At 38.1% G+C, this 27113-nt stretch overlaps 1 protein-coding gene across 11 annotated transcripts in view; it reads left to right on the top strand.

Moving 5' to 3' along the window:
* LOC132204217 (ankyrin-3) overlaps window positions 1-27113 on the top strand; it is a 108733-nt gene that overhangs the window by 10366 nt on the left and 71254 nt on the right. For 2 of the 11 annotated variants that reach the window (XM_059632576.1, XM_059632587.1), the window contains exons 3-21: window positions 12525-12626; window positions 15776-15908; window positions 15961-16124; window positions 16314-16598; window positions 16695-16892; window positions 17064-17360; window positions 17650-17847; window positions 17950-18096; window positions 19501-19650; window positions 19708-20004; window positions 20374-20670; window positions 20735-20918; window positions 21450-21542; window positions 22655-22783; window positions 22965-23088; window positions 23939-23956; window positions 24292-24516; window positions 24718-24878; window positions 25340-25551. In XM_059632576.1, the coding sequence (XP_059488559.1) occupies window positions 12525-12626; window positions 15776-15908; window positions 15961-16124; window positions 16314-16598; window positions 16695-16892; window positions 17064-17360; window positions 17650-17847; window positions 17950-18096; window positions 19501-19650; window positions 19708-20004; window positions 20374-20670; window positions 20735-20918; window positions 21450-21542; window positions 22655-22783; window positions 22965-23088; window positions 23939-23956; window positions 24292-24516; window positions 24718-24878; window positions 25340-25551 (3414 nt within the window). Of the gene's footprint in view, window positions 1-2970; window positions 3234-6631; window positions 6971-9083; window positions 9282-12524; window positions 12627-15775; window positions 15909-15960; window positions 16125-16313; window positions 16599-16694; window positions 16893-17063; window positions 17361-17649; window positions 17848-17949; window positions 18097-19500; window positions 19651-19707; window positions 20005-20373; window positions 20671-20734; window positions 20919-21449; window positions 21543-22654; window positions 22784-22964; window positions 23089-23938; window positions 23957-24291; window positions 24517-24717; window positions 24879-25339; window positions 25552-27113 lie in introns of those variants that run through there. The other 9 variants (XM_059632584.1, XM_059632583.1, XM_059632585.1 and 6 more) reach the window with 9 other exon arrangements.

Genomic DNA, 27113 nt, shown 5'->3' with positions numbered 1-27113 from the left:
CTCCACGCAGTGACAACTTCCGAGGATGATATTATTGTCTTTATTGCGTGCATTACGCGGAAAATTGTAATTAGCGCGTCACATGTCTGGCTAAACCAAGGGCAGATCAAAGGAGTTGTTAGCGGTTGAGCTTGTAGCTTTTGCGGTTTGATCTGTGTGTTGTTTATTTCAATGTTAACATTCAACATATAACATTTGAAGAAGAAGAAAAAATTTAAATAGAATTTTCATTTCATTATTTAAATTTGTATTTGTCAAACTGTAGAAAATACAGCTTTTTGCCTCAACCATTCAATTCTCTCAGAACAATCGTTTTTCTTAAATTACAACAAAAAACATCAATAATAATAATTAAAAATCGTTGGACATAATTAAAATCCATCAGTCCTTTGTCAATTTTTGTAAACATCGGTAAAAATTTCAACTAATTTAAATATATTTAATGGTTTGGAAGAAAACTGCAATTATTTCAATACTTCCATCCAAATTTTTTGTCTTTTTTTCCAATCTTACTTATTGTTAGCTCAAGAGATAAATCATTCACATTTTGATTTACCCGAAGGCACGATTGGAATCTCAGCCTTTCGCATTTTATGCCAGTGTAATTGGCCGGCTGATATTGATCGAATTTTGCGACACACAGCTCTGATGCTCTCGGTATGAAATTATACTCATCTGGGTGGCGCTAAAAGTAATACACGGAGAAAGAGAGACTGAAAGCACATTCTTGCCGGCGCACCGAGCCACATGCCGCGCTCAAAGCGGGGTCACGGGACGACCTTGGTGTCACTCTATCCGAGCTTGCATCTCACAGAGCCCTGCCTCACTCTAATTAATACCCTCAAAGCCGGCGCAGCGCCTTTGTGTCCTCTCATTAGCTCATCACCAAACAAACAGGCGTGGCCCCTGATCCAGCTCCATCCCTGTTATTAAGTGGCCGAGCTTCTTAATTAATTGCAGTGCAAGAAACTCTCCCGGAGAAGAAGATCTAGGCTTCTGTCAAAAGCAGCGATAGGGGTGGGAAAAATTTGGGATCGCTTTTTTTAGTCATTTTATTTTTCATACAAAAGGAGCTAAAATGATCTAATTTGAACTGCAAATTTCCCTTTTTATTGTAAAATTGATATGCTTCAAAATCAATCACATAATATTACTAAAATTATCTTCAGTTGATGTGATTTGATAAAAAAATAACACAGATTTTCAAGTATTTTAATATATTTTGAGTATTTTGATATTGTCACTTAACATCACCTATTTTGAGTAATAAATTTTACCAAAAATCCACTGCAATCACAGCCATTTTAAAAAAAATATATATATTGAAAAAAAATCTCATTTTAACCGAAATTTGTTCTTATAAAAAAAAAATAAAAAGCATCTAAATTTTATTTTGCAAAAAAATTACTTCACTAAACTGAACACATATTTCAACGTGAATTATAGTGAGTAATAGAGATTTTGGTGAGGATTAATAAATTTATTTGAAATTGTTTAATAAGATTTCAAAATGAATATTTTTAAAAAACGCAACAATTTTTTCCAACATAAGAAAAGTTTTAAATTCGCAACCCCTTTCTTTCTTTCATTAGTGTTAAAACACAACTTCTGCAAACAAATGGCCTTTCCCACAAGTTCGCGCTTTGCAAATTAAACGCGTGTCCAAAACTTTACGACCCACAGGGCTGCACTGGGAAAGAAGTTCCGCCCTCTCCGCAGCATCTCTCCGTGCTCGGAGCGAGATTTTCCACCGCCCCAGTTCTTTTGGAACAAAAACGCTCCCGCATTTGGCAAGTCGACTCGGCGTGCAAAAGTGGAGCGAAATGCAAATAAATTTATCTGCTCAATCATCTCTCTCCGTGTCGGTACTTTTCTCATGGAGGAATGGCCGACCTGCACCGCACTGCAGTGCCGTCGCCATTATTTCTACACACGGTGAAATCCTAGACTGATTTCCTAAACGAAAGAAAAGAGAGATGTGTGCCTTTCCTCCCTGGAAAAAAATTGCACGCGCCGAGCCCCTCTTTCAAAATAAATATGTCGCTCTTATCGCGGCCAATTTATGTAACAGTGCTGGGGGAATTTTGCGCGTCCTTGACTTACAATACACAATGGAGAGAGAAAAGACGAAAATGTCAAGAGGACAAATACAAGATAAGAAAAGCTCATGCGGGTGTTAAACTTGTCTGAGAATACAACGAAATTATTTGGAAAATATTGTTTTTAAAACATTTTCACTGACTCAATTTTAAAGAAATCCAAATTTTATTTATATTTATGATCATTGCGGTTTAAAATCATGAAAATTCTTGGTAATTTTCTGCCGAAGTCTATACTTTTTTTATTTTGTTCATGGATCTTTTAAAATCAGAAAACTGAAATGATATTATTTCTATTTTTCATTAATTTCTCTCCAAATTTTTAAGAATAGGTCGCTGAAATATGAATTTTCTCAAGTTCAATAACTAAATTTTCTGTAATAATTTAATTCAACCCCAATTTCATTAATTTTTTTCCATTTTTTTTTTAATTATTCAAATTTTATCTGTTGTTTTGGAACAATTTATTTTAGGTTTAAATCAAAAGTTTTTCCCCATTAAATTGCAATCCTTTTCGTCACTTATCGCAAATTGATAAGGTTCATCGTTTGTTTTGTACACAAGTGAACTTTCATGACATTAAGCGTCGCCAGACAAATTATCCGAGCGAGCCAAGTTGCCAAGATAGCCGACGAGCGACAATGTTGGGCCGATTTGATAGATTGGTGCCGGCCGGCAAATTGTCTGCCCTGTTCTCCGCGAGCGGGGTCAAAGTTGATGGCTGGGCGGAGTCTTGCCGGTGCCCGGGTGCACGCCCCTCGAACACGCCTCCTGGGCCCTCGGAGGGGGCCCTGGATGAGCGGCTGGGTCTGCATTGCGGTGCAGAAAAAGAAGATATATCTGGCGGTGGTCGGCTCGCGAGCCTCAGTGCGCTCCAGACCTGGCCCCAGTCAGGCTCAGGGGTGAATTATGCGGCTCCTTTGGCGCTATCGTCCTCGCCACATCTGCCACTGTGATAATTATTCCATTTTCCAAACAAAGCAAATTTAAACGCATTTAGCATATAGAGACACTAGCTCGACCTCTCGCGGGCTCCCCGCCGAAGAGAGGCGGATTTTAGTATAATTAAGGTTGCAATTAGTACAAGAAGAAGTGACAATGACTGACGCGGCTAAAACGCACGCACCTGCCACTGTAAGTACAACTAAAAAAATCTAATTTTGATTGAATCATTTCCATGGTAATTATGGAAATGTGATATTTGAATTTATAATTATACAGTTATCAGTCAAACAATTAGCTCTTTTAATCGCTTGAAAAATACCAGCCCACGATAGTATAACATAATTTCAATTCTGGCCAATATGCACATTTCTTCCGCAACAATTAAGCCCCATAAAATATTACTTTGCATTAAAAATTTTAATTTACAATTTTACTATAAATTTAAATCTTCTACTGTTTCAAACAAATTACTTGGTAAATTTTTGCCACTTTTCGTTACTATTTGGAAAATATGCATTCTATGCATAATCAAGTTAAAACTTTTAATTTTAATTTTGCAATTAGCATGAAAATACATTACTTTTTTATACAAAAATTATCCGCGGACCATTTCTATTAACCAAAATAATGCATATGTTTAACATAGCTTTAAGTAGTTCTCCAAATTTGAAGCATTTTAATATTGGTCTCTAAATTAAAACGCAAAATATATCAGATATAAATTTTCCTGAATAATTAAATACAGCATTGTGGTAAAAATCAAAAGTAGCAGTTCCCTTCCCACCTTGCAAAATAGAACAAACTTTTGGAATCGGAAAATGCCTGGAATAATTTTTGATTACTCTTTTATAAAATATATGATATTGCTGTGGTGCATGATGGGCGTCGTTCATCACAGCTAGAGCCCTCAAAAATCTCGCGTGACCTGGCCAAGTTTTGACGGAGGATTTATTAAATTTCATTGTGTGTCTCGAAATTGAGAAAAGCAAGATCCCACGGAAGGAATAAAAATTTGCGTGAGAAGGAACTGTAACTCTATAGCCGGTGCACCTGCCGAAGAATGCAGTCCGCTCTTGAAATATTGATTTTCGCAAGAGTTGCTCAAATCTACGCGTCTCATCAATCGAAGTGAGTGATTTATTTCTTTTGTGAAAGAGACAGACGCACCGTTTACAATTGTCTCCATCGCAATCCGATCTTCGTGTGTCGCGATTTTGTGCCAGGGTGTCCCGTTTCATGTGGGAACGACTCTCTCAATGGGACTTAATTCAGTCAGTCGTGTCGAAGGCCAATACACCCATTCATCCCCCTTTTCCCCGAGATCAACCTTTCCTCGCAAAGTGCACACGTGCCTCGTTCGTCACATGCTTGTTGATTGAAGGAAAGTTGCAAGAATTTCATTCTTATGACTGGTGATTTACTTAATTGTGAAATGTTAGAGGGGAAAGTGGTATCGAATTTCTTTGAGCTCTCAATATTCTCTGGCAATATATAGATTTCAGTTAAATTTGTTTTTGTTATTGGGAATTTCTTCTTAAGAAGATAAAAGTTTTAATAAGCTTTTTTTAAATTTTATAAATAACAAAAAAAATGAGAAATTTTCAAAGAAATTTAAGTATTTTTAAAATGTGTAATAATTAAAAAATTATAAATTCATATTTTTATAGAACTAATTTACTGAGAATTTTGAGGCTTGATTCATGTTCTGAAATAATCTGACCCGTTAGATATTATTATTATTATTAAAGAATAAAATAAACTTATTTTTTAGTTCTGTATCTCCATTTTTTTTATTATTAATGATTATAAATTTGAGTTTTTTATTTAAATAAATATTTATTTTGAAAAGGACTGCAGTGCACAAGCGCCAAACTTATTGTTCAAATACAAAAAATCAAAGTCTCGTCGATCATCAAACTCGATCCGCACTGTCAGTCACTCCATTCATTTATTATTATTATTATTGCGCAGACGATCGACCCCTTCTTCATCTATGGCTCCAGAGTGAATATTGTCTGCTGGCAACACGCTCTTCTCTCTCTCTGTACACAAATAAATCAAGCCCCGCTCGTGTTTTTCAAGCAGGAAAAGAAAAATTGAGTTAACTTCTTCCGATTATTTGTTTTCTTTTCTCCAACAGACCCCCACAAAAATTCAAAACAAACGATTTGAAAATAAAAATCTTTCCTGCCTCGATTGCTGGGATTTATTTTACACTTTTTATTTCCCCGGGTACATTTTTTATGATCCGAGATTGAGATCAATTACGTCGGAAGCGAGGAATCAACGGCGATTGCGGACCCGTAGATCTCTCGCTTTACGACGACCATGTGGCGGATCACGTTTGATCGAAATCACCTCTGCACTGACGTAACTCATCTAACTTGGTTGCTCGGAACTGTACAATTCCGTAACTTGCGCTGCTCACTCGCTACTTAATTCTAATCTATTTATTTATTTCTTCACTCCGTTCTGTATCGTTTTTCCTAGAAGTGGAAAAATAAAAGCTCTTAGGAGCGAAAATAATTTCTCTCGTTGTGCAGTCACTCGATGCTCTTTGCATTGCCTCTCGGAAGCTCCGATTACATTATTGTTCATGCGGTTTGTTGCAAGACGAGATGTGTATAATTGACACCGACGTATAATGAGATGCATTAATTTTCTACTTGTCTTCAGGACATTTAGTAAGAGTTAAACAATTTTGTTCAATAATTAAGTCTAAAGCAAACTAAAAAAATCGACAATCTTGATCAATTATGAATAGAAACAATTCTTCCTGATATTAAATTTGAATTTAAAATCAGCTTTTTCTTATTGTGTTTCAGTTTGTTTACTGTTTATAGAAAAAATCCAGCAAATAAAGCGAATTTTTTTCAAACTTTCCAACAAGTTGCGTGAAAAATTTGACAAATCTCAAGGAAATAACGTTTTAAATAAATTATTGCGGTTCTTAAATTTTAAGAGGTGCCAAATTTTACCGCATTTTAATGAATATTACGGAAAATATGAGTAAAACTTGAGACTAAATTTAAAAGAAATGCGAGCTTTTCTTCGCAACTTGAAAAAATTATTCATTTAATTATTAAAACCATGATTTGCCCTGTAAAATATTGATCTGAATGTTTGATTCAATTTTCAATTATTAAATATCATTGTAGACATAATTTTCCAATATCAAATGTCGAGTTAAATTAAAAATATTATATAAAATGTTGAGTGGAGTAAATAAATGCACAATTTTTTTTATTTGACATTTCTTTGTATATTAAAAATAATTAATGAAACAAAAATTTGATTGTAGAAAAAAACAGTATCAAGGATTTTTCAATACTTCTTTTAAACAATATAAACTATAGCGTATATTTTTAGCAATTTTTCTTCTAATTATAAGTTCACATCAATGAATGAAAAAAAAAATTGCGCTCAATGAAGGTCATGCTGCATCAAAGCACCGACAGATGAATTTATAAAGATGCTCCGCGGGTTGGCGTGGCGCACAGCAGTGGCGCGCGGTGGTGCTGCCTCGGGTCTAAAAGCGGCCCATCCTCGGGTCGGGGTCTATTTTTAAAATTGGTTCCTGTTCTTGAAGAGAGCACTCAGAGAGTCAGAGACTCAGTCCTAGTGTGCGAGCGCACCAACTTCATTCCAGCGGCTCCCCTTTTTCTCGAATCAAGGGCCGGCTGCCTCCAGACTGGATGCGAGCAGTGATATGTGAACCCGACATCGACGAATCGCCCTTTTTCCGATAAAAAAAACAAAACGAAAAGTACACAAGAAACACACGCATCACGAGTTAGTGCCGACCCAGTGCCGACAGAACAGTGCGAGAGCAATTTCCGCAGACTGACTTTCTTTCCGACTGAATTCACACCGGCATGGCTGGCGAATATTTGAAAAAGAGGTTCCCGTCGCTTTCCAGTCTTGGGGTAAGGATCAAAATATTAAAAAGAAATACAAGTTTATAAGAAAGTCGAGCTTTTCAAAATAAATTATTAATATTGCAAAAAAAGTTGTAAAATGAGATCAAAATCAAGCAAATAGAATATCAAAAATAAATTTATTTGTAATTAAGTTCGGAAGATTAATTTAAAGAATTATTTTTACATAAATTGATCATAACGGCTTTTTGAAATTTCTTGATTGATGAATTTGCATCAAATTTTTAAAGGAACACTTAATTTTAGATTTTTTAATAATTTTCTTTTTATGAAAATGAAATCATTCTGCAAAATATAAATCGTTCTACTTGCACTGTTTTTACTATTTAAACAAAGAGATTTCGCCCAATTTTCCCCTTGGGCGTGTCAAAAAGACTGAAATCTTGCATGACGATCATGAATATCTTATGAAAACCCTGCGCAAGTTCACCGCACGTGAGTCGGAGCGTTGTAAATTTTTAACCGCAGTCGCAACCAACCCTTTACAAAAGTTTCCATTCCGAACCCTTTCACTTTCAATATTTGCCCGAATGCACCGTTTGCGATAAGGGGGGCTTCTTCCTTTTTGAAAATTTGCGGTGCATGCGCGAGTCATTGAATGTGGCCCTCGAGTGGAGGTGACGCTTCACCCTTCTGCTTTTGTTGTGGGTGGTCGGCAGTCCCGTTTGTGCACCGAAACAAAAGAGTCTGCTCGTTGAACAGAAGCAGGCTGGAATATTCGAAAGCTACTCGTTCTTGCTTTGTCGCACACGGCGACAGAGTAAATAAATAAAATGAACGAGTGTAAAAAAAGCCGGCAATGCTGTGGCCGGCAGGCGCCAACTGAAAAAAGAGAGAAGGCAAACAAGTACCTGTTGAAAACGCTCGCCCGGCAAACTCAGCGAATTCGGCCTGGAAATATATAAATTTCCTCTCCTGTTTGTCAGGGAGATTTTCGTTGAATATTAATGGGAAAAGTTTTGCGCGAAAATCTGCTGGTCGATATGAAAAGCTCACATTTTAATCTTAAGTTTTATGCACACACACTTTCTGTCATGTTTGATTATATCTTTTCAATTTTTATGTGCAGCTAAAAGTCAGCACCTTCTAAAAAAATTTAGAACGAATTTAAGATTGGTGTGAATATTTCATTTAATAATAAGATTTTGGATCTTTCCGCGAGTTTTGTCTGATTATAGAACTCTTTGAATCAATGTTGTTTTAGAAAGTCAAATAAATATCAAGTTGATTGAATTTGAATAAAAATTACTTAAAACGTCACGTTTTTAAAGGTGGCTCATTATTTTGAATTTTGAAATTCACTTCCATGAAGTAAATAAATTAAATTAAAATTTAGCATTAAAAGGAAAATATTCATTACAGAGGAATTTTTTCTTGCCGTTACATATGAATATAATATGATTTTTTTAAATAATTAAAATGCTGATATAAAAATGAAATAAAAATGTTATTTTTCCTTTTTTATATTTTTAGTTATAACCTTCAAACTCGAAAGCATTTTATTTTGGCTAATTCAAAACTGTTGAATAAAACGTTCAAATAATTTCAAAAACTGATTTTTCTAAATTTTTACGAATAAAAAATAGTCCTTTTTTTATTCAAGAAAGGAAAATTCCCCTGATATTCTTAGTTCAAAGAGTATTGAATTCAATTTTTTTAAACTTCAGTTAGATTTCATCATTTTGTTTGTTGGAGAATTTGAGAATTCAAAGTAATGGGAATTGTTAAGCTAAAAAAAGATAGAAAGCAAATATTTTAATTTTTTTCAATGTCTATAAAAAACAGTATTTTTTATATGAAAAATAACCCATTAAAATTTTTTAATTACAATATTTTAAACAAAATAAAAAAAACTTCCCTTTCCAAATTTCTGCGCTTCCGCCAAAATTTGAGTTTGACGAAAGTGGGCGAGAGATGGGTGCACTTGTTCGCGGTGCGGCTATTGACAAAATAGATGCACATGGCTGGCCGTCGGGTCAATACCATCGCGGGCCGCGCGGGGGTGAGGGTAGGGGTGCGCCACCCAGCCGAGTGCGACCGACACGCCGCGAACGCGCCCCCACTCTACCACGCCCCTGTCTCGGCCGACTCTCCCCATTCTGCGGCATTGTCGCGGCCGGCCGACTCGCCAGCTACAGCAGCCAGCCCTTAGTAAGCCGCCAGGGTGCCTTCGGGGTGCCCTTCAGCCAGGGTGGCGCATGCTGTGTTAGCCCCCGCGAAACGCAACTCGATCCGCCCGTAGACGTTCCGCCGATTCTCGGCTCCGGAGGGCACAATGGTCACCGAAACTACCGCACAGGTGAGCCTCAGCAAGGGCTGAAATCGTCCTCAAAGGGTGGTTTAGGGGATGAAATAATCTCATATTCTTTCTAAAAGCTAAAATATTTCCAATTTACGTATTTTTTTTAAGAATTTTTTATTAATCTGTCAGAATTTTACTGAATTTCTTTCATTTTTATGATTGAAATTAAGTTTGAAATATTTAATTTTAAATTTCAAGGGTTTGAAAACAATTTCTTTGAAATACTTTCTTTAAAATTATGCATAAATGTGCTATTTTATTTATTCTTCTGTATTGTTGCATATCTTTATCTCAAATTTGATTTCATCCTCTTCCGTCCTCTTCCTAATTGAGCAATTCCGTTGCCAAGATGAATTCTCGCGAATTTCCAATGCGAAAACGCTGCGTTCTCCTTTTTTTATTTTTCGCTGGCGGAGCCGCCTGTGGGCAGAGCCGCGGATCAATATTTGGGTTGAAAGGGTGAACAAGGAGCAATTTTCGTGCTCGGCAGGGGTGCAGCCCAAGGTCGCCGCAGGGCCAAAGTCGAGTGAAGGGCGTCGGGTTTCGGGCCCAAGACAGGGCGAAAAGCGAATCTTGGGCCGTCGCTCGTATGGGCGTTAGCCGTGGGGAAACCTTATGTAATGACGATAGTACGGGGCGGCAGACGGCAGCTAGCGCGTGCATACTCGCCATGTTGGTATTGATTTTCTGGCAGATGCCTCCGTCCACGCCAGGCACGGGCGCACCGACCGACCGACTCTCTATCTCACCACCCAGCAAGCAGACACCGCCGGCATTTCCCGAAAATTCACTTTTCACAAACACTCTTTTGATGCTTTTTATCGGTCTTGAAAGTTAAAGGGCGATATTTAAAAAGGATAAGAAATAGTGGAGTGGAAATTTGTTTCGGATAAATTCTTTAAAAGAAATTTTCATTTAATCGAGTTGAAAAAAAGAGCTTCAAAATATTTTTTTCAGGTTTCGGAAATCTTTAATAACTAGCGTTGAATTAAAAGTGAAAAGTATTTTAAAACAATACAAATTTTTAGCAGAAAATATATAATTAAAAAGGTCAGGGCGTTTTATTTTCAAGATTCTTTATCAAAACTTTTAGCTTAAATTTTAGTCAAAATTATTTCAAAAATATTTGAGATAAATTGAAGAAATTTCATCAAGTTTTATTACATTCCTTCAATATTTAGATCGATCTGATAATCCAGTCGGCCTTGTATGCAAATCGAAGACGTGATTTTGACGTAAAACTTTTATTTTTATTCCTGTGCTCGCTCGCGTCTTGCTTGCTTGCACGAAGAGCGCGACTCTCGCCATCAGATAAAATCTCTCTGCAATCGAATTTATCGCTCTCAAAATTACACACTTTCGCAGCCGAGCAGGCACAGTTGATGTAATTACGTATGCGCTTGGTTTGCTCAAACCTCGGTCGTGGAGCTGCAAGCCGCGACCTCTGACCTTCGCCGAGGAGTGCGAATTCGCCTGACGGCGCGCCAGACAAACGAAAATTAGTAATTGTCTGCGCCGCCGAACTGAAATAGCGACAACGTGTGAAAGAAAAATCGGGCCACGTTAGAATTTCAAATAAAACTTTCAAAGGCAAAAATTAAATAATAAAAAAACTCTTCTTGTATTCAAACTATTTAAAATAATCATGATAAAAATCAATCCAGCTCAAATTTGAGTGCATTTTGAAACTTCATAATATAGTTTTTCACGAATTCACCGAGTTGTATAGATAAACAGAAGTTACATATTATTGGGGAGGTCGAGGGGGAGGAGAGGGATGCTCAATAAAACCAAACCGTGCGTGAGTCAGCCCCTCACGCGTGTATATATGCCGAGGGTGCCGCCAAAGTCATTAATCTAGAGCGCAATAAATGCTTTTTCTTCCCAGCTGCATTCGTCAAAAGCGTTGCAAATCAAACATCAAAACTTTTGCTTCTCATCCTTTTTGCTCGGTGGAACACGTGCGAAACGTTTCGGTGCCAAATAATATAAAAGTATAAAAAAAGCGCCGGGAAGAATGGTGCCCGCTGGCGTTGGTGACTCGGAGCCAATAGCATGTACTATAAAGCGAGAATAAACTGGCTCCTAAAGCAGCCCGCCGCCATATACGTTGTATTTACACTGCATTGCAGACACACTCACATGCCGCACCTCCTCCTAGATAAATGAGTGAAAGGCGGCTTTTCAACCACCAAAATAAATTCAGGCAGGCGAAATTTCCGCTCGATTTTTTGCCCGCGAGGCTGAAAGAAGAAGAAGAAGTGCTAACACGATCAATTGTTTGATGACCTAATTGATTGTTTAGATAAGGCACTGAAAACACATTGTAAACATTGTGTGGTTAAAAAAAATGAAAAATTCTGAATTTTTAAAATTAAGGAGTTGGGAGAAAATTAAATTTTGTGCCATTTTGAATTTTCCTGAAGTTGAAAGTCATTCAATTTTCCAAATACATTATTCAAAGAGATTGTTTTCGTTTAAGGAAAGTTTATTTAGTTTCAATTCAAAAATAGAACAAATTCCATAAATTTCAATAGAAAATTAAATTCACTTTTTTAGTATAACAAAACAAAAATCAATTATTTATCATTTAAATTTGACATTTTTTCCATTGGAATTTCTTTTCTTGTCCAAGTAGTCAAAATTAATTAAGATCCCAGAAATAATTTGGTTTTACTTTAAAACAATTAGACTTTCAAATTGGAATGTATTTTACATATCACATTAAACATAAATTTTTAATTCTTCTAAACGAAATAGAAAGAAACTATCACAAGCATAGAGATAATGATATTAAATGTGGTTTTGCTTTTAAAAAATAATTAAAAGCCGTTCCTTTTATTCTACTTCTGCTTTTTTCAAATTAACGTTCGAACACACCTCACTCTTTGGAAAAATGAGGCAGATCCTGGAGATGAAGCCTCAACTCCCTTTACAGGGCCGTATACAATAACGACGCAGCATCTCTTTAGAATTGCCGCGCATTCATGAGCATTCACGCAGCCGCCCATTCATTCCGGGTGTCGTCTTCTTTTCTCTAGAGGACATCTGCGGACGCTTTACGCACGTGCATAAAAACTCTGGCCCCTTTTCACCGCGCGCGAATTCCGGAAACTCGATACGAATTTTTGCCGCAATTGCCGGATACTGACAGGAAATTTCATTACGCTGGGCCAGGGGTGCTCGCATATTATTTCACACTCAACCCTGTGCTAACGAGCGGATATTGCTTTGTTTCAGACGGATGGAAACACCGCTTTCCTCCGTGCAGCCCGAGCGGGCAATCTGGACAAGGTGTTGGAATACCTCAAATCGAACATCGACATCAACACCTCCAACGCAGTAAGTACAAAAATATTCACAATTTTTCAATTATGTACTTTTTTTAATTTTAAAACAATGACTCTCTTAATAATTTTGAAAATATTTGAAGGAATTTCTTTATATCTTATATAGTCTTATTTTTAGCGAAATCAAATTTTCCTATTTTCTTTCACATCAAATATTTATTTAAAAATATAAATCTAGAATATGAATTTACTTATTTCTTACTCCAATATATTTTCTATAAAGTGTTGATTGATTTTTAAGCCTTTAAGTGGCAAACTTGCAATAATCGATGTGAACAAAGCCGTCTCGACGCCCTCTTGTGTTGTCTTTTGTTCTGTCTTTTGTTCTGTTTTTCTTTATTTTTTTTCCTCAATGAAACACGCAAACTCAGCACAAACTCCTTCCAATTCAGGAAGCCAAAGTAGCTCGCTTGACTCTAAGCAATTTTCCGGTTCAGAACTTTCCAAGCCGAAATCAAAACACCGCGGCTTTCCTCGAAGGAATTCCTCTCTGTCGAAAAGCAGGTCCCGATTTAAAACGAGATCCAACAGAAAGTTCCTTAGCCACTCGAGAAAGAAATAGAAAATGAGTCTGCGCTTGAATCTTGAATCGACAAGAGCCGAGATGCGTTCATTAAAATAGCTGGCACCGATGCGCGCAGACAATCCACTGACTCACTTCGTGTGTCTGTATATTTTTAAAAATAAAATTGAATACAAAAAAAATCTCAAACCCGATTCAGCACGAGAGAGATGCATTTGATGTTTAATTAATGGCCCGTCGAGATGCACGACGAGTCACGTTTTTATTTTCCATTTCGTATGCAAGAGCTGAAGCGGTCGTCCTTTAAGTGTGTATTTTTTTTTCGCTGACAAAACACGCTCGAGTCGGAATGAGCCGTCGCTTTTTTTTAAATGGGTCATCGGACCGCGAGTAAAAATAATTTGGCCGAATAGTGGGAGGCTCTACCCGCGGACGCACTTAAAATTTGACTTACAATTTTGATTGCCGTTTTTCAAGACCGGCGTGTCGCCATTAATTAAGAAGCGGATGACGGACGGCGTCCAGCAACACTTTACGAAATCTCTTTATAAATTTAAAAATTTATCTCTGATAATTTAATAAGCTCCAAATTAATTATGATGAATTCCTGATGAGAATTAATATGTCAGCCCACATATGACACACTCGTTTCTACGAATATGTCCTAAATAGGTCAAAGGTCAACTCGGAACGATGGAGGGAAATAAATTGTAATGCTGGATATGCTGCAAGTGCAAAAGTATAAAAGAGATTAACTTAATTTTCTATTTCATTTTTCTTTTACGCAATTTTAAAAAACTTTTAAAAGAACGTGACTTTTTGTATAAAATCAATTTAAATTCAAAACAAGTCAATTAAATTGTAATTTAATTAAAAACTGCACATTGAACTGCTTTTGTTAATTTTAACTTGCATTAAGTCATAATTTATACAACTTAATGTTAATTACTTCATTGATTTATTCTGTCATGTTTCTTCCATAAATGCAAATTAATACCATTTTAAAAGGAATAGAAATTATACTCAGGCTTTTGAGGTCCTGAAATTTCAGGAGGTTATATTTTTTCTGATTCTCTTAAATCTAGTAAAATACCAGTCATTTAGCAATCAAATTCAGGAAGAGCAACAAAGCATTTTCAGCTGCTCTCCATTGAACAAATTGGAGAGTTTTCAGTATATTTTTGAGAGCCTTTTACTTTCTAAAGCCCGCCGTGCTTAAAATAATTTAAGACCTACTCAGAATTATTCATGTGAATGATAAAAATCCCCAATGACGACTAGATTGGAGAAAAATGAATTGAATTTAAAGAAATTATTTAATTAAATTTTCAAACCGTCTATTCGAATTGGCACTCATTTTAAAACCTGTGAAAATTTTAAACAAACGTTTATTATTTATTAATTACAAAACACAAATTGTGATTTAAAAATTAAATTAGATAAAAATTGCCTATTTTAAGCATGAAAAATGTCCACGTCTCTCTTTTCTTGACGTCAAATTATATTACGATACATGAGCACCATCGTCCATCAAGGGTGTGTCAGCCATGTTGGTCACACTCGTATACTTTATGCGATCGTCGGCGACCAGCAGGCCGCTTTTTATCGATTTGCAGGCGAGCATTAAAGCGAGGGGCTGCGACTGCATCTGATCGCGTGCCATTCTAAGCCGCCGTAAAACTCCCCCTGCAACATTTATATCTAAGAAATGCGTCGAAAATATATTTATGCACAAACGCAAAAGACCTTGCCGCTTTATAAAGTCGAGAAACAATTTTTTCGTTCGCATAATTTGCATTTATTCGAGGCAGCCGTACAACAGGCGGAATAAAAAAAAGTCACTTGCAGGGCCTCGCCCCCGCCTAAAGATTTACACATGTTTTTCTACCGAATAAAATCCGTCGAATTAATTCCCGAGTTAATAGAAAGGTTTCTCGACGATGACTTCATCTCTCTCGATATAAATCTGATTGAATAACGAAGCGGCGATAAATCTAATTACCATTCATGTCCAGTCACTGGCATGGCGAGGAAAGAGCCGAGTGGGAAAAAAACTCGTTTTCGTCGCTTTTGGCATTTGAACGCAAATTCTGGCACACAAATTGGGGTAAATGGTGGACGCCAAAGCTAATAACGTGTCACACTCGGCTGCACCGCTCTGCAAAGCAATTTGCCCAACCCCAGGTGTGCCACGGCACTAAACGCAAATTTATCACTACTGCTATCTCAAAAATCCGGCTGGGCGACTTTATCTTTCAAGGAGTGCAGCCAGTGCATTATTTTGATGAAAAGCAAAGGGTAAACTACTCAAACAAAGAGCATTTCGGCACTTTAAAATTTTCTTTGCCTTTTACTGCTAAATTTGTGTATATAATTTTTTTTTAAATAAATCATTTTTCGCGATTTTTTTACTCATTCTGACCTTTTCGGACAACAGATTTGTTTTTTTAGACCGTTATGACAGCAATGTCATACTTGTTTGCACTTCAAACCTTGTAAGGCTTACGTCCCTCTCACTCTGACTCACTGCAGAATAAAAGAGAATTAGAGATTGTTTTTTTTATTGCGTTCTTTTATTTTTTCGCAAGTGTTAAAAACTTGGCACTTTTGCTTCGCAGAATGGACTGAATGCCCTCCACCTTGCCTCCAAGGACGGCCACGTACATGTGGTGACTGAACTATTGAGCCGAGGAGCCACCGTGGATGCAGCCACCAAGAAGGGAAACACGGCCCTTCACATCGCCTCCCTCGGTAAGAGAATAATTTTGAACCGCCCCATTTTGTAACCAACGTCGTTCCGCAGCCGGCCAGGAGGAGGTGGTGAAAATTCTGGTGCACCACGGGGCCTCTGTCAATGTTCAGAGCCAAAATGGATTCACCCCTTTGTACATGGCAGCCCAGGAGAACCACGACAACGTCGTCAAATTCCTACTTGCCAACAGTGCGAACCAGAGTCTCGCAACAGAGGTAAAATTTTATTGCTACATAAATTCTTAAAATAATTCTTCTGTGAGAAAATTAAATCCATTCAAAATTATTTAAATTTCCAGGATTATTAAATTTCACCTGAAAAAGAGAAATTGTACATATTGGATTTAATTTTAAACAGTTTTAAGTTTTCTGAAAAATTGACTCTAAATTTGAATGTCCCACCAGGATGGATTCACGCCGTTGGCAGTGGCAATGCAGCAGGGCCATGACAAGGTGGTGGCCGTCCTACTCGAAAACGACACCAGGGGCAAGGTGCGCCTGCCCGCCCTGCACATTGCCGCCAAGAAGGACGACTGCAAGGCAGCCGCCCTTCTGCTGCAAAACGACCACAACCCTGACGTCACCTCCAAGAGCGGCTTCACGCCCCTCCACATCGCCGCCCACTACGGCAACGAGAGCATCGCCAATCTGCTCCTCCAAAGGAACGCTGACGTCAACTACTCGGCCAAGGTGATTTGAAATGAATTTTTCTCGGAATAAATTTATCCATGACTGAAAGGCTATTTTAAGAGTACCGAGTAAAACTGAAACTTTGTCATTCTGCAGCACAACATCACGCCTCTGCACGTGGCGGCCAAGTGGGGCAAAACCAATATGGTGTCCCTGCTGATCGAAAAGGGCGCCAACATCGAAGCCAAAACCAGGGACGGACTGACGCCCCTGCACTGCGCAGCCAGGTCTGGACACGAACAAGTGGTTGATATGCTGCTTGAAAGATCTGCGCCCATTAGTGCCAAAACGAAGGTAATTTTGTAATATTTTTTTAATTTTTCCTTACAAATTTGGTCCATCTTTGAAGCATTTTATGGTAAAAATGATACTTTTCTTAGACTGTTTTACTTTTTTTTACAAAGAAAATCCAAAATATTTTGCAATCTAGGTTTATTTTAATACCGAATTCCCTTTTTTTTACAGAATGGATTGGCGCCCCTGCACATGGCCTCCCAAGGAGACCATGTGGATGCCGCCCGCATCCTCCTTTATCACAAAGCGCCCGTCGACGAGGTGACCGTCGACTACTTGACGGCGCTGCATGTGGCCGCCCACTGCGGTCACGTCAGGGTGGCCAAACTGCTGCTGGACCGCAAGGCAGACCCCAACGCAAGGGCCCTCAACGGATTCACACCCTTGCACATTGCCTGCAAGAAGAATCGCATCAAGGTGGTCGAGCTGCTGCTGAAGCACGGCGCCTCCATCGAAGCCACCACAGAGGTGAAGAACTGCAAATCCCAGCTCAGACTTACTTTCAGAAAATATGTCAAAAAGATAATCAAATTGATATGCAAGAAACTGAAGTTTTGAGATGATCTTTTTATTTTATGAAATATAATAAATTTATTCGAAGGTTACACAACTTGCTTGGTTTTCTCTTTCATGCCAAATACTTGCAAGGTTTCCAGCAATTTATTTTGCAACCGTCTGCAAGTTGTGTAACAAAATTTTGAGTTCACTCCACCAGGGAAATTAATTAAATTAAACGTGACCTTTAATTTGATTTCAGTCTGGCCTCACTCCACTGCACGTGGCCAGCTTCATGGGCTGCATGAACATCGTCATTTACCTGATTCAGCATGAAGCCAACCCTGATGTGCCCACCGTCAGGGGTGAAACTCCCCTTCACCTGGCAGCCAGGGCCAACCAAACCGACATTATTAGAATTCTCCTCCGCAACGGAGCTCAAGTTGACGCTCGAGCAAGGGTAAAATTTCCAAAAAGGCTGCCAATTTTGTTTCAAATTTTGACCATTTGAAATATATAAATTTTATTTATAATTCTGACCTGTTTTGGTTTTTGATTTCAGGAACAACAAACGCCCCTGCACATCGCGTCGCGCCTGGGAAATGTAGACATTGTGATGCTTTTGCTTCAGCACGGTGCTGCTGTCGACGCCACCACCAAGGACATGTACACAGCGCTTCACATTGCCGCCAAGGAGGGCCAGGAGGAGGTAAAATTCTTAGTGGGCCGTCGCATTATGGACCACATTGATGTGCTTTATCTCATGGAAAAGTTCCGCTCAAAACATCAGGAATACTTCATTTGAGTCCCACCCCTAATTGCGTTCATTATTTCTCTCTCTCTCCAAACTATTTTCACTTTTATTCTCTTACAATTACGAATCTCTGTGTCCTCTGGTTAGTGATTGTGATTGGGTCCTGGGTTTCACTTATTAGCACAGCTCTGTCCACTGCTGCCTCTCTCGCACGGACACTTTCGCATGTTCCAAGTCTCAGTCGAGTCTCTCTGCAGGACACGAAGAGGCGAACTTTTAAAATTTTTTTAATTTCTGGAAACAGCATGTTTGCCTTTTATTCCAACGGTGTTGCCTCTTTTGCTTGTCCTTTCTGCCAGAGGGATCTTTCATTCTGCTGTATTTATTTATTCACTCAATTCATTTAATTATTTGTACATGTAAATGAAGATGTGTTCAGGAATGTTGAGGTTATTTATTATTTACTCAAATTATAATGAGACCAATAAATGGCCTATTGTATGTTATAAGTCACTGTTGAAGACTCTTCTTGTTTTATTTGCATGCTGGAGACTTCTCTATTTTATTTTTTAAAATTTAATTTACTTACTAACTGAACACACACTGTCAGAGTAGGCCTCATTTTTTATTCAAAATAGCACTGCATTTATTTATTTTATTTCATCCTTGCTAATTTTTCCTTCCGCTCAATCCTTCACTTATTTTGCTTTTGTCGAGCACAAAAACGGCAGCTGCCTCTATTTTCGTAATTTCACTTTGCATGTCTCAGCGCCATATACTGCTGTATTGCTCACTATGTGGCTGCGCTTGTCTCTCTTTCTCTCACGTTATACTTTTCCAAATTTAGTTGGTCGGCTGCTGTTTTTGGGGTTTTAGGGCTGGCGTAGGTCACAAGGGAAAGTTTTATTTTCACTGGCACGGGAGCTCCATTCTGATTGGCGAGAAGACGCAGTGTGACAGACAGAGTTGTTGATAAAATGTAATATGTGTCCGGGCTCATGAAAACTCAATCACAATGGAGGTCCCTTTGTAGATTTTATCGTAGCTAGATCACACATTATTTGATCATTTGATTCCTGATATTTTGCTGCAACAACAAAAAAAGAGAGAAAACGTGCCGAAGTTGATTTCCAAAATCAAAAAAGAAAATTAATAGTTTTTACAAGTTAAATCAAAATTATAATTAATTTGAATACGATTAGTTTTAAAATATTTTATCTATTTTCTTCAAATTGTGGATAGAACTAAAGATAAATCTCAGTAATTTTTTAAGTCTGAATTTATCGGCACGTTTAAGTTTTTAAATAAAAATTTGGAAGAGGCAGTAGAGTTCGAATAGTGAAATGACACGCCTCTCAGGTCGCATCCGTCCTTTTGGAAAACGGCGCCTCCCTGACCTCCACCACCAAGAAGGGTTTCACGCCGCTGCACCTGGCAGCAAAGTACGGCAACATGAAGGTCGCCAAGCTGCTGCTCCAACGAGACGCGCCGGTCGATGCCCAGGGAAAGGTGAGCTATTTTTTTTTTTTGAAATCTTCAAATTTGTATAATTCCGGTCTGGTGCAGAACGGAGTGACGCCGCTGCACGTCGCCAGCCACTACGACCACCAGAACGTGGCGCTGCTGCTGCTGGACAAGGGCGCCTCCCCGCACGCCACCGCCAAGAACGGACACACGCCTCTGCACATTGCCGCCCGCAAGAACCAGATGGACATCGCCACCACCCTGCTCGAGTACGGCGCCAAAGCCAACTCCGAGTCCAAGGCTGGCTTCACTCCCCTCCACCTGAGCTCGCAGGAAGGACACACGGACATGTCCACCCTTCTCATCGAGCACCAGGCTGATCCCAACCACAAGTCAAAGGTGAAAAAAAAAAATGAAAATCCAATCGAGTGCATATAAAAAAAACAATAATATGATTTAATTAGTAATTAGAGTGAAAGTTTAAATCAATTAATTACTTTTTAACTTCAACTATATTTTAATTAAAGCTCTGCAATGGATCACAATTTTTGTGTGTGCAAAAAATGAATAATATGGTTAATAATCTTTTACAAAGCTTTGGAAAATATCAATTATTTTTACACTTTATACATGGAATTTCTGTTTAAATTCATTGTTGTTTAATTTCCACATTGTTTACACTCAATTATTGAAAACAAAAATTCAAAACCAAACCATTATAATAAAATGTAATTTTTAATAATACGTTATTTCCCATTTTTTGAACAGAACGGCCTGGCTCCTCTACATTTGTGCGCCCAGGAAGACCGAGTCAACGTGGCTGCAATTCTGGCCAAGAACGAAGCCGAGGTGGACGCCAAGACCAAGGCGGGCTACACACCTTTGCACGTTGCCAGTCACTTTGGCCAGCTGAACATGGTGCGATTCCTGCTGCAGCACGGAGTCGACGTCAACAGCAGCACCTCGGCAGGCTACACGCCGCTGCACCAGGCCGCCCAACAGGGCCACACGCTCATCATCAACCTGCTGCTCGAGCACAAGGCAACTCCCAACGCAGTCACCAATGTAAGACTTTAATTTGTTTTGAGTTCGAATTTTAAACTAATTACTTTTTCTGTTTGTTGAGCAGCAAGGGCAGACGGCTTTGTGCATTGCCCAGAAATTGGGCTACATTAGTGTTGTAGAGACCCTGAAGGTGGTCACCGAAACGACCATCACCACAACGACCACCACCATTGTCGAGGAGAAGTACCGAGTTATGGCTCCGGAGACAATGCAAGAAACATTCATGTCCGACTCTGAGGACGAGGGCGGTAAGTGATTTTGACATTTCTTCTACACAAAAGTCTTTAGATTGATTGTAATTATAAATTCACACTCTTAATTATTGACGCTCTTCAAACAAAATTATAAATTGTGATAATCCTTAAGAAGTTAATTTATATTTTTTCATTTATCAAGAGTAGTCAATGTTTAATTAATGTAAAATCCTGTCAATGTGATTGACAAAATTTTATTTCAACTCACTTTTTAAGTTTTGAACCATCCTTCATGATGCAACTTGTGCAAAGGTGCTGACCCCGAGTGCATACAATCTGGGCTGACTTTGCATGATTTACCTCTATCCTTTGATTTCAATCTCTGCGCATGCTGATTTTTCTCTTTTGCTGCTAATTTTCCCTTTATTTTGAACTGCAAATCTCCATTTGCTAAATTACTACTTCATCTCTTATACAAGTATAAACTACTGTTAGTGCTAATTTCGCAAATGGGTTTTTTACTCGAACACACAAAAATATAAAACGAGAGAGAGACTTGACTGCTGTTCTGCTGGCAATGCACAGGTGATGATGTTATGGAGTCGACCGTGTACGGAAAACCGACTCACGCTCAGCACGTCTACCTGCCCTATTACGAGGGGCAAATGCTGCTCTCCTGTAAGTCGGCCGGACTCAAAATCAATAAATTTATACAATCCACGTATCAAAAATTCCATTACGCATCCGACTAGCTGCTCATTTTTATACATTTGATTGTTACTCGATGATTTTTATTGTAAAAATTGGTTGGTTCTTCATCTCTCTCATTGTCAGTGTTGTTGACGAGGAGCTACAATTGTGGTGGACTGGGTTCAACATGTGGCTTTCTCTGTGCGGACGAATCGCGAATTATTTATTCTTTTAATGGCTATGCAGCTTATTTTGTCACTTCATTGTTACGAAAGCACCCAATTAATATGAATGTGCATTATTGTCATGTCCGTCATTAACTAGTTAGCATATTGCATTTTAATTCAAAAGAGCAGCATTTTTTTAAAGAAAATTGAATCTTGTTTCAAGAATTTATCGATTCTAAATTAAATCAACAGCTCTAAAGAAATTTCAATTTTTGCAACAAGTTCAATTGTCTTTCAAACTTAAATAGCACTATCAATAATCGTGGGAATGCTAATTAATTGTTCATTATACTTACGAAATCCATGTTTTAGATTGTAGATATTTGCCTGCAATTAATTTCCACAATCAATCAAGGAAAGTTGATTTTTTTATCGATAAGATATTAAATAATAATTAATTTAAAAAGATAGTCAAAATTTTGATAAGATATTCCAATTGGCCTGTAAAATTACTATACTATGGCTGTAGCCGCGCCTCGTGGCCGTGAATTTTTTTATATCAGCTCAAGAGTGATGTGGTCTGCTTCACTCTCAATATTCCAGTCATTCAGACAATGAGTAAAATCCATCTGTTTGCGATCCCAAAGGCCGGCTCCGCGTTCAAACAAACAGAAGATAAGATAAGAGGATGAGCCACTCGGCTTCGGAGAAATCACTTCAGAAGTCAAAGCATTTTCGCCTGTGCATGCGTATTATTTAGTGTTTCTGCATTTTTACTCAAATCCTTTTCATTCCTGCCATGGAAGTCATTTCGACCGCGTGTACGACCACTTTATATCTTGCGCTCATTTGTGGTGGCAGTCGCTGGCTTTTCGTTGGCTTTGCCGACCGGTTTTTTGCTCCTCGCCCTGATTTTGCGGTTTTTGTGTTCAGGTGAGGACACCGTGTTGGGCGACCAGCCTTACAGATACCTTACTGTCGACGAGATGAAGAGCCTCGGCGACGACTCGCTGCCCATCGACGTCACCAGAGACGAGAGAGCCGACAACCGAGACTCCATTGGTGAGCTGAAAATTAACAAACTCTATCTTTTAATTTTGTTTCAAATATATAAACATTATTTAGAAAGCGAGACAACTTTTTTTTTTAAATTTCAATATTGTTTTAGTCAATACTGATTTTTTTCTTTTAAATAAATTTGATAAATTTTTAAGGGATTTAAAAATGTTTGAAGTCCAATCAGTCTCTTTCGCAGCTCCAGTGACCGTCCACGATGACTCACTCAGCCCAACTCACAAGGAGCACTACTCGGCGGTCAACTACGCGCCGGACAATGTGGACATTGCCAAGCACCCTGTCAGCGTGGGGTAAGTCGACTTGACACATTTCTCCACATTCTTTTGAATCAGATGGTTTAATACATTCACACATATTGTTGCGACGAAAACACGACAAGAATATTTTTGGGCTTTGTTTGCGTGTCGAGGATGAATGGCTTGCCTGAATTAGTCAAATGAGTACAACCAGCTGATTGCTGAGTTTTTAATTTTATTATTAATTTTCCTTTCTTTCCACCTGATAAATACCTGGTTTGTTTTGTTTTTTGGACGCGCCAAACAGCTCTTTGTCCAGCTTATTTTTAGCGTGTGCCCTGGCAGAAGTGGCCAAACCCAGCCAAGGAATGGCGAGGGAAAGGTTCGACAAATTCAGCTCTTGCCTAAATATTTTATTCACAAGTTGATTAATTTGTTATTTTTTACACTAATTGATTAATAGCTATATGCTGCCTGAACGAATTTGTTTTTATTAAAAAAAAATTTATATATATTTCTGCAAATTTTGCATGACTGACAATAGTTCAGCAAAATTTGATTTTTGTATAAAATATTTTGTTATTTTTCTGACTAATTTTCTGAGTTTTATAGGATTTGTTTCTGTTGAAAATTGCAACTCCTGAGCGTAACAATTGTTTTTGAATTAACTAAATATGTTTATTGAATATTTTTGTACTCATTTGTGCTAACATTTTATGATTAAGAAATTTTTTAACAACTGCTTGTGTGTTTGATTGGGAAGAATGGGCCGGATTGATTATTTATTATTGCCTCACTCACAATCGTGGTGGCGTGGATTTTCGTTCTTAAAACCTTTTAATACTCTCATTATCCGCATACATAAAATTAATCTCTCATCTGCTCTCATAATCTGGCCAATCAGGAAACTGCACTGGAAAACGTAAGTGTGTGACACACGTCTCTGCATTTTTCACCCGACCTTTTGTAAACACATTTGTCTATTCTTTCTCTTGTCGATTCGTCCTTGCACCTCTTCAGTTATGTTAGACAATTATTGGTGATTTGTTTCGTTTATTATTTTAATCCGAATAATTTCCTCAGCCTTGGAAATTTTTACATTAGACGATTCATTTGCTGCATGTCTGGGTTCACGGACTCTATTTTCCCAAAACATACTCCTAAAAAATTGCACATATATACCAGTTTTGGGAACCTGAACAGACAGCTTTTGTGAACCAAGTGAAACCCAAAACTAACGCTGCGCCACCGTCACAGGTTCCTGGTGAGCTTCATGGTGGACGCTCGCGGCGGCGCCATGCGCGGCTGCAGACACTCAGGCGTCCGTGTGATTGTGCCTCCCCGAAAGGCCGCCATGCCCATGAGGGTGACCTGCAGGTACCTCAAGAAGGACAAACTCACTCACCCTCCACCCCTGATGGAGGGCGAGGCGCTGTCCAGCAGGATCCTGGAACTTGGTCCCGTTGGCGCGAAATTCCTTGGGTGAGAATTTTGGTTGCAAATAATATTTATCAATAAAAAAAATCACAATCTCCTGTAAATAAAATCTAATTTGATGAAGGTAAAATTATTTAAATTAATATTATAATTTAAAGTTTTTGAGAAGTTGCAAAATAATAATAAATTTATTGTTAATTGATAATTTAACATTATAAAATCAATTTCAATTTAACTTCTTTGCAGCCCTGTGATCATCGAGGTTCCACATTTTGGATCCTTGAGAGGCAAGGAAAGGGAGATTGTCATCTTGAGGTCAGACAATGGCGAAACCTGGCGTGAGCACACCCTGGAGGCCAGTGAAGAGGCGATCCAGGAGGTTTTGCAAGAGAGCTTTGATGGAGAAGGTAAGAGACACAGGAGTAATTGTTGGGAATTACAGATCAAAGCAGACAAAAGTTCAGAAATGATGCGATTAAAATTATATTTAAATGTCCTGCATTTTGAAAATTTCCATTACAAAATCAAAACAGAAAAATTTTATAATATATTTAATGAAAATTGTCAACGTTTTGCCTCCAAAAAAGAAGTAGAATTCACACATCTAGTTGTTGAGAGACTAAAATTAAATTTATAAAAAAATTCAATCATAAAGCTCACTTTTTTTTGCATTTTTGCACATTTTTCTATTTTATATAATATTTATTAATTCTTTATTCGATTCCAAAAATTATCAAAGTAAAATATGTTTCATAATTTATATGTCATGTGGTGAAGAACATGGTGACACTGAAACATATTTCATTTCTCGATCTTTGTGGTTTACACGAATGTTGTTTTCATTCTCGATTGCCGTATTTTGTTGCAGATTTGACCCAGCTGGAGGACATGAACACGAACCGAATCACTCGCATCCTGACCACCGAGTTCCCGCAGTACTTTGCGATCGTTTCGCGGGTGCGCCAGGAGGTGCATGCCATCGGCCCTGAAGGTGGCATGGTCTCCTCGAGCGTGGTGCCGCAGGTGCAGGCCGTCTTCCCGCAGGGCGCCCTCACCAAGAAGATCAAAGTCGGCTTGCAGGTAAATCTGTTCAAACCGCGCAAGGGACACACGGGGCCCCTCAAAAAGATCACCGTCAATCACATCCCGAAAAAGAAACGGTTCTCCCTCATTTGGTAAAATGACGAACACGAGCTACGACAACTGCCTACGATCTGTGAAACAGGCGCAAATTGTTGATAACAAAATTTTGAACACACACAAAAAATATACAGGGATGGGAATATCAATAAATTTAAAAATGTTTTCTAAAATTTAATGAAGTGTACATACAATTTTGAAAGTATGCATGCTTTCGGATTTGGCTGTAGCTTTTGGTGGGTGTCTGTGAAATTTGCGTCTTTCTCTTGAGAAACTTTTGAAACTTCGCTAGTCCCGAACACGCTTAAAACGCTTCTTTGAAGATTTCAACAAAAATTGGAAAATATTATTATAAAATCTATTTACCCCTGTAGTTGAGATGAAAGTGCACTGATTTGGATTTTGGTCTGGTTGAGATATGGGAAAGTATTTAAGCATTTTGTATGGATTATTTACCTCACTCACATGTATACCAAAGATAATAACCCCTAGTCACAATTGAGGCAAAATGCTGCCTTGGAAATAATTATTATTCAAAACAATTGTAATCCTGTGCATGCACAAAAGCTGAAAAAGACCGTGTCAAAAGCTTCTTGTTTTGGGTTTCCTCCAAAACCAATTAAAACTACTAATCGGAAATATAATTGTACTTATATTTGGTTGTCATTAGTAGTTTGTAACACAACTTGGAAAAGGGTGGGCTTGAAAAGAGTTTAAAGAAAGCCCTTGGTATGCTTAGTATTTTATTTTTGGCTTTTGTAAATTTTACATTGATTTGCAAGAATTTAAATTTTAAATTGATCGAGAATACTATTTTTTAATAATCAAAATTTGGAATTGAGGGCTTTTAATTTTCATTAAATTGATGGGAAATTTCTGAATTTGACTCCGTCCCTTGAATTGACTTTGAAAATTTAGAATCTAGCGCAGTCCCCCTTTTCTAAGTTATCTAGAATTCTGCTTGCATGAAATGGGTTCGAAACGTGGTGTCTCTGCGAAGTGACCGTCTTTTTTATTATTATATGTAAATTCTCACGATAATGCTTTTGGTTGTGGACTCACTTTTTTCCAAACTATCTTGAATCTTGATGCTGCTGTAGTGCTGTCTTCTCGTATTATGCATTTGGTCTCTCTAGTGCCCAATAAAATTAGTTAAACTGGCAAACAAAACACAATCAGGCGAGTTATTTAAAGTAGTTAGCACACCCTGAGAGGGAGAGGGCAACACGAGAAAGAAGAAGTGATGAATACATTCGAGAACTCAAAACTAAGCACGGTTCGAATCCACTTTAGCTAAGTTTATTGGGCGTAAAAAAAATGCACTCAAAATTTCTTACTTAGAAAGAAAAATCTAAATGCACTGCTGAAGCGAACTTGTCTGTTTTTGGGCTTTTACACATAATAATTATGTTTTCTTTATTCTTTCTGGCTTTTTCAATACATGTTTTGTGGTCGAGCCCTGCTTACTTTTTGGTTCTTGCCTGCTTTTGACTAACTTTCTT

The sequence above is a fragment of the Neocloeon triangulifer genome, unplaced genomic scaffold (genome assembly GCF_031216515.1).
Source record: "Neocloeon triangulifer isolate White Clay Creek 2 clone unplaced genomic scaffold, ASM3121651v1 ptg000022l, whole genome shotgun sequence".
NCBI lineage: Eukaryota > Metazoa > Arthropoda > Insecta > Ephemeroptera > Baetidae > Neocloeon > Neocloeon triangulifer.
Note: the sequence above shows the minus strand (reverse complement) of the source record. Positions and strands in the feature narration are given on the sequence as shown.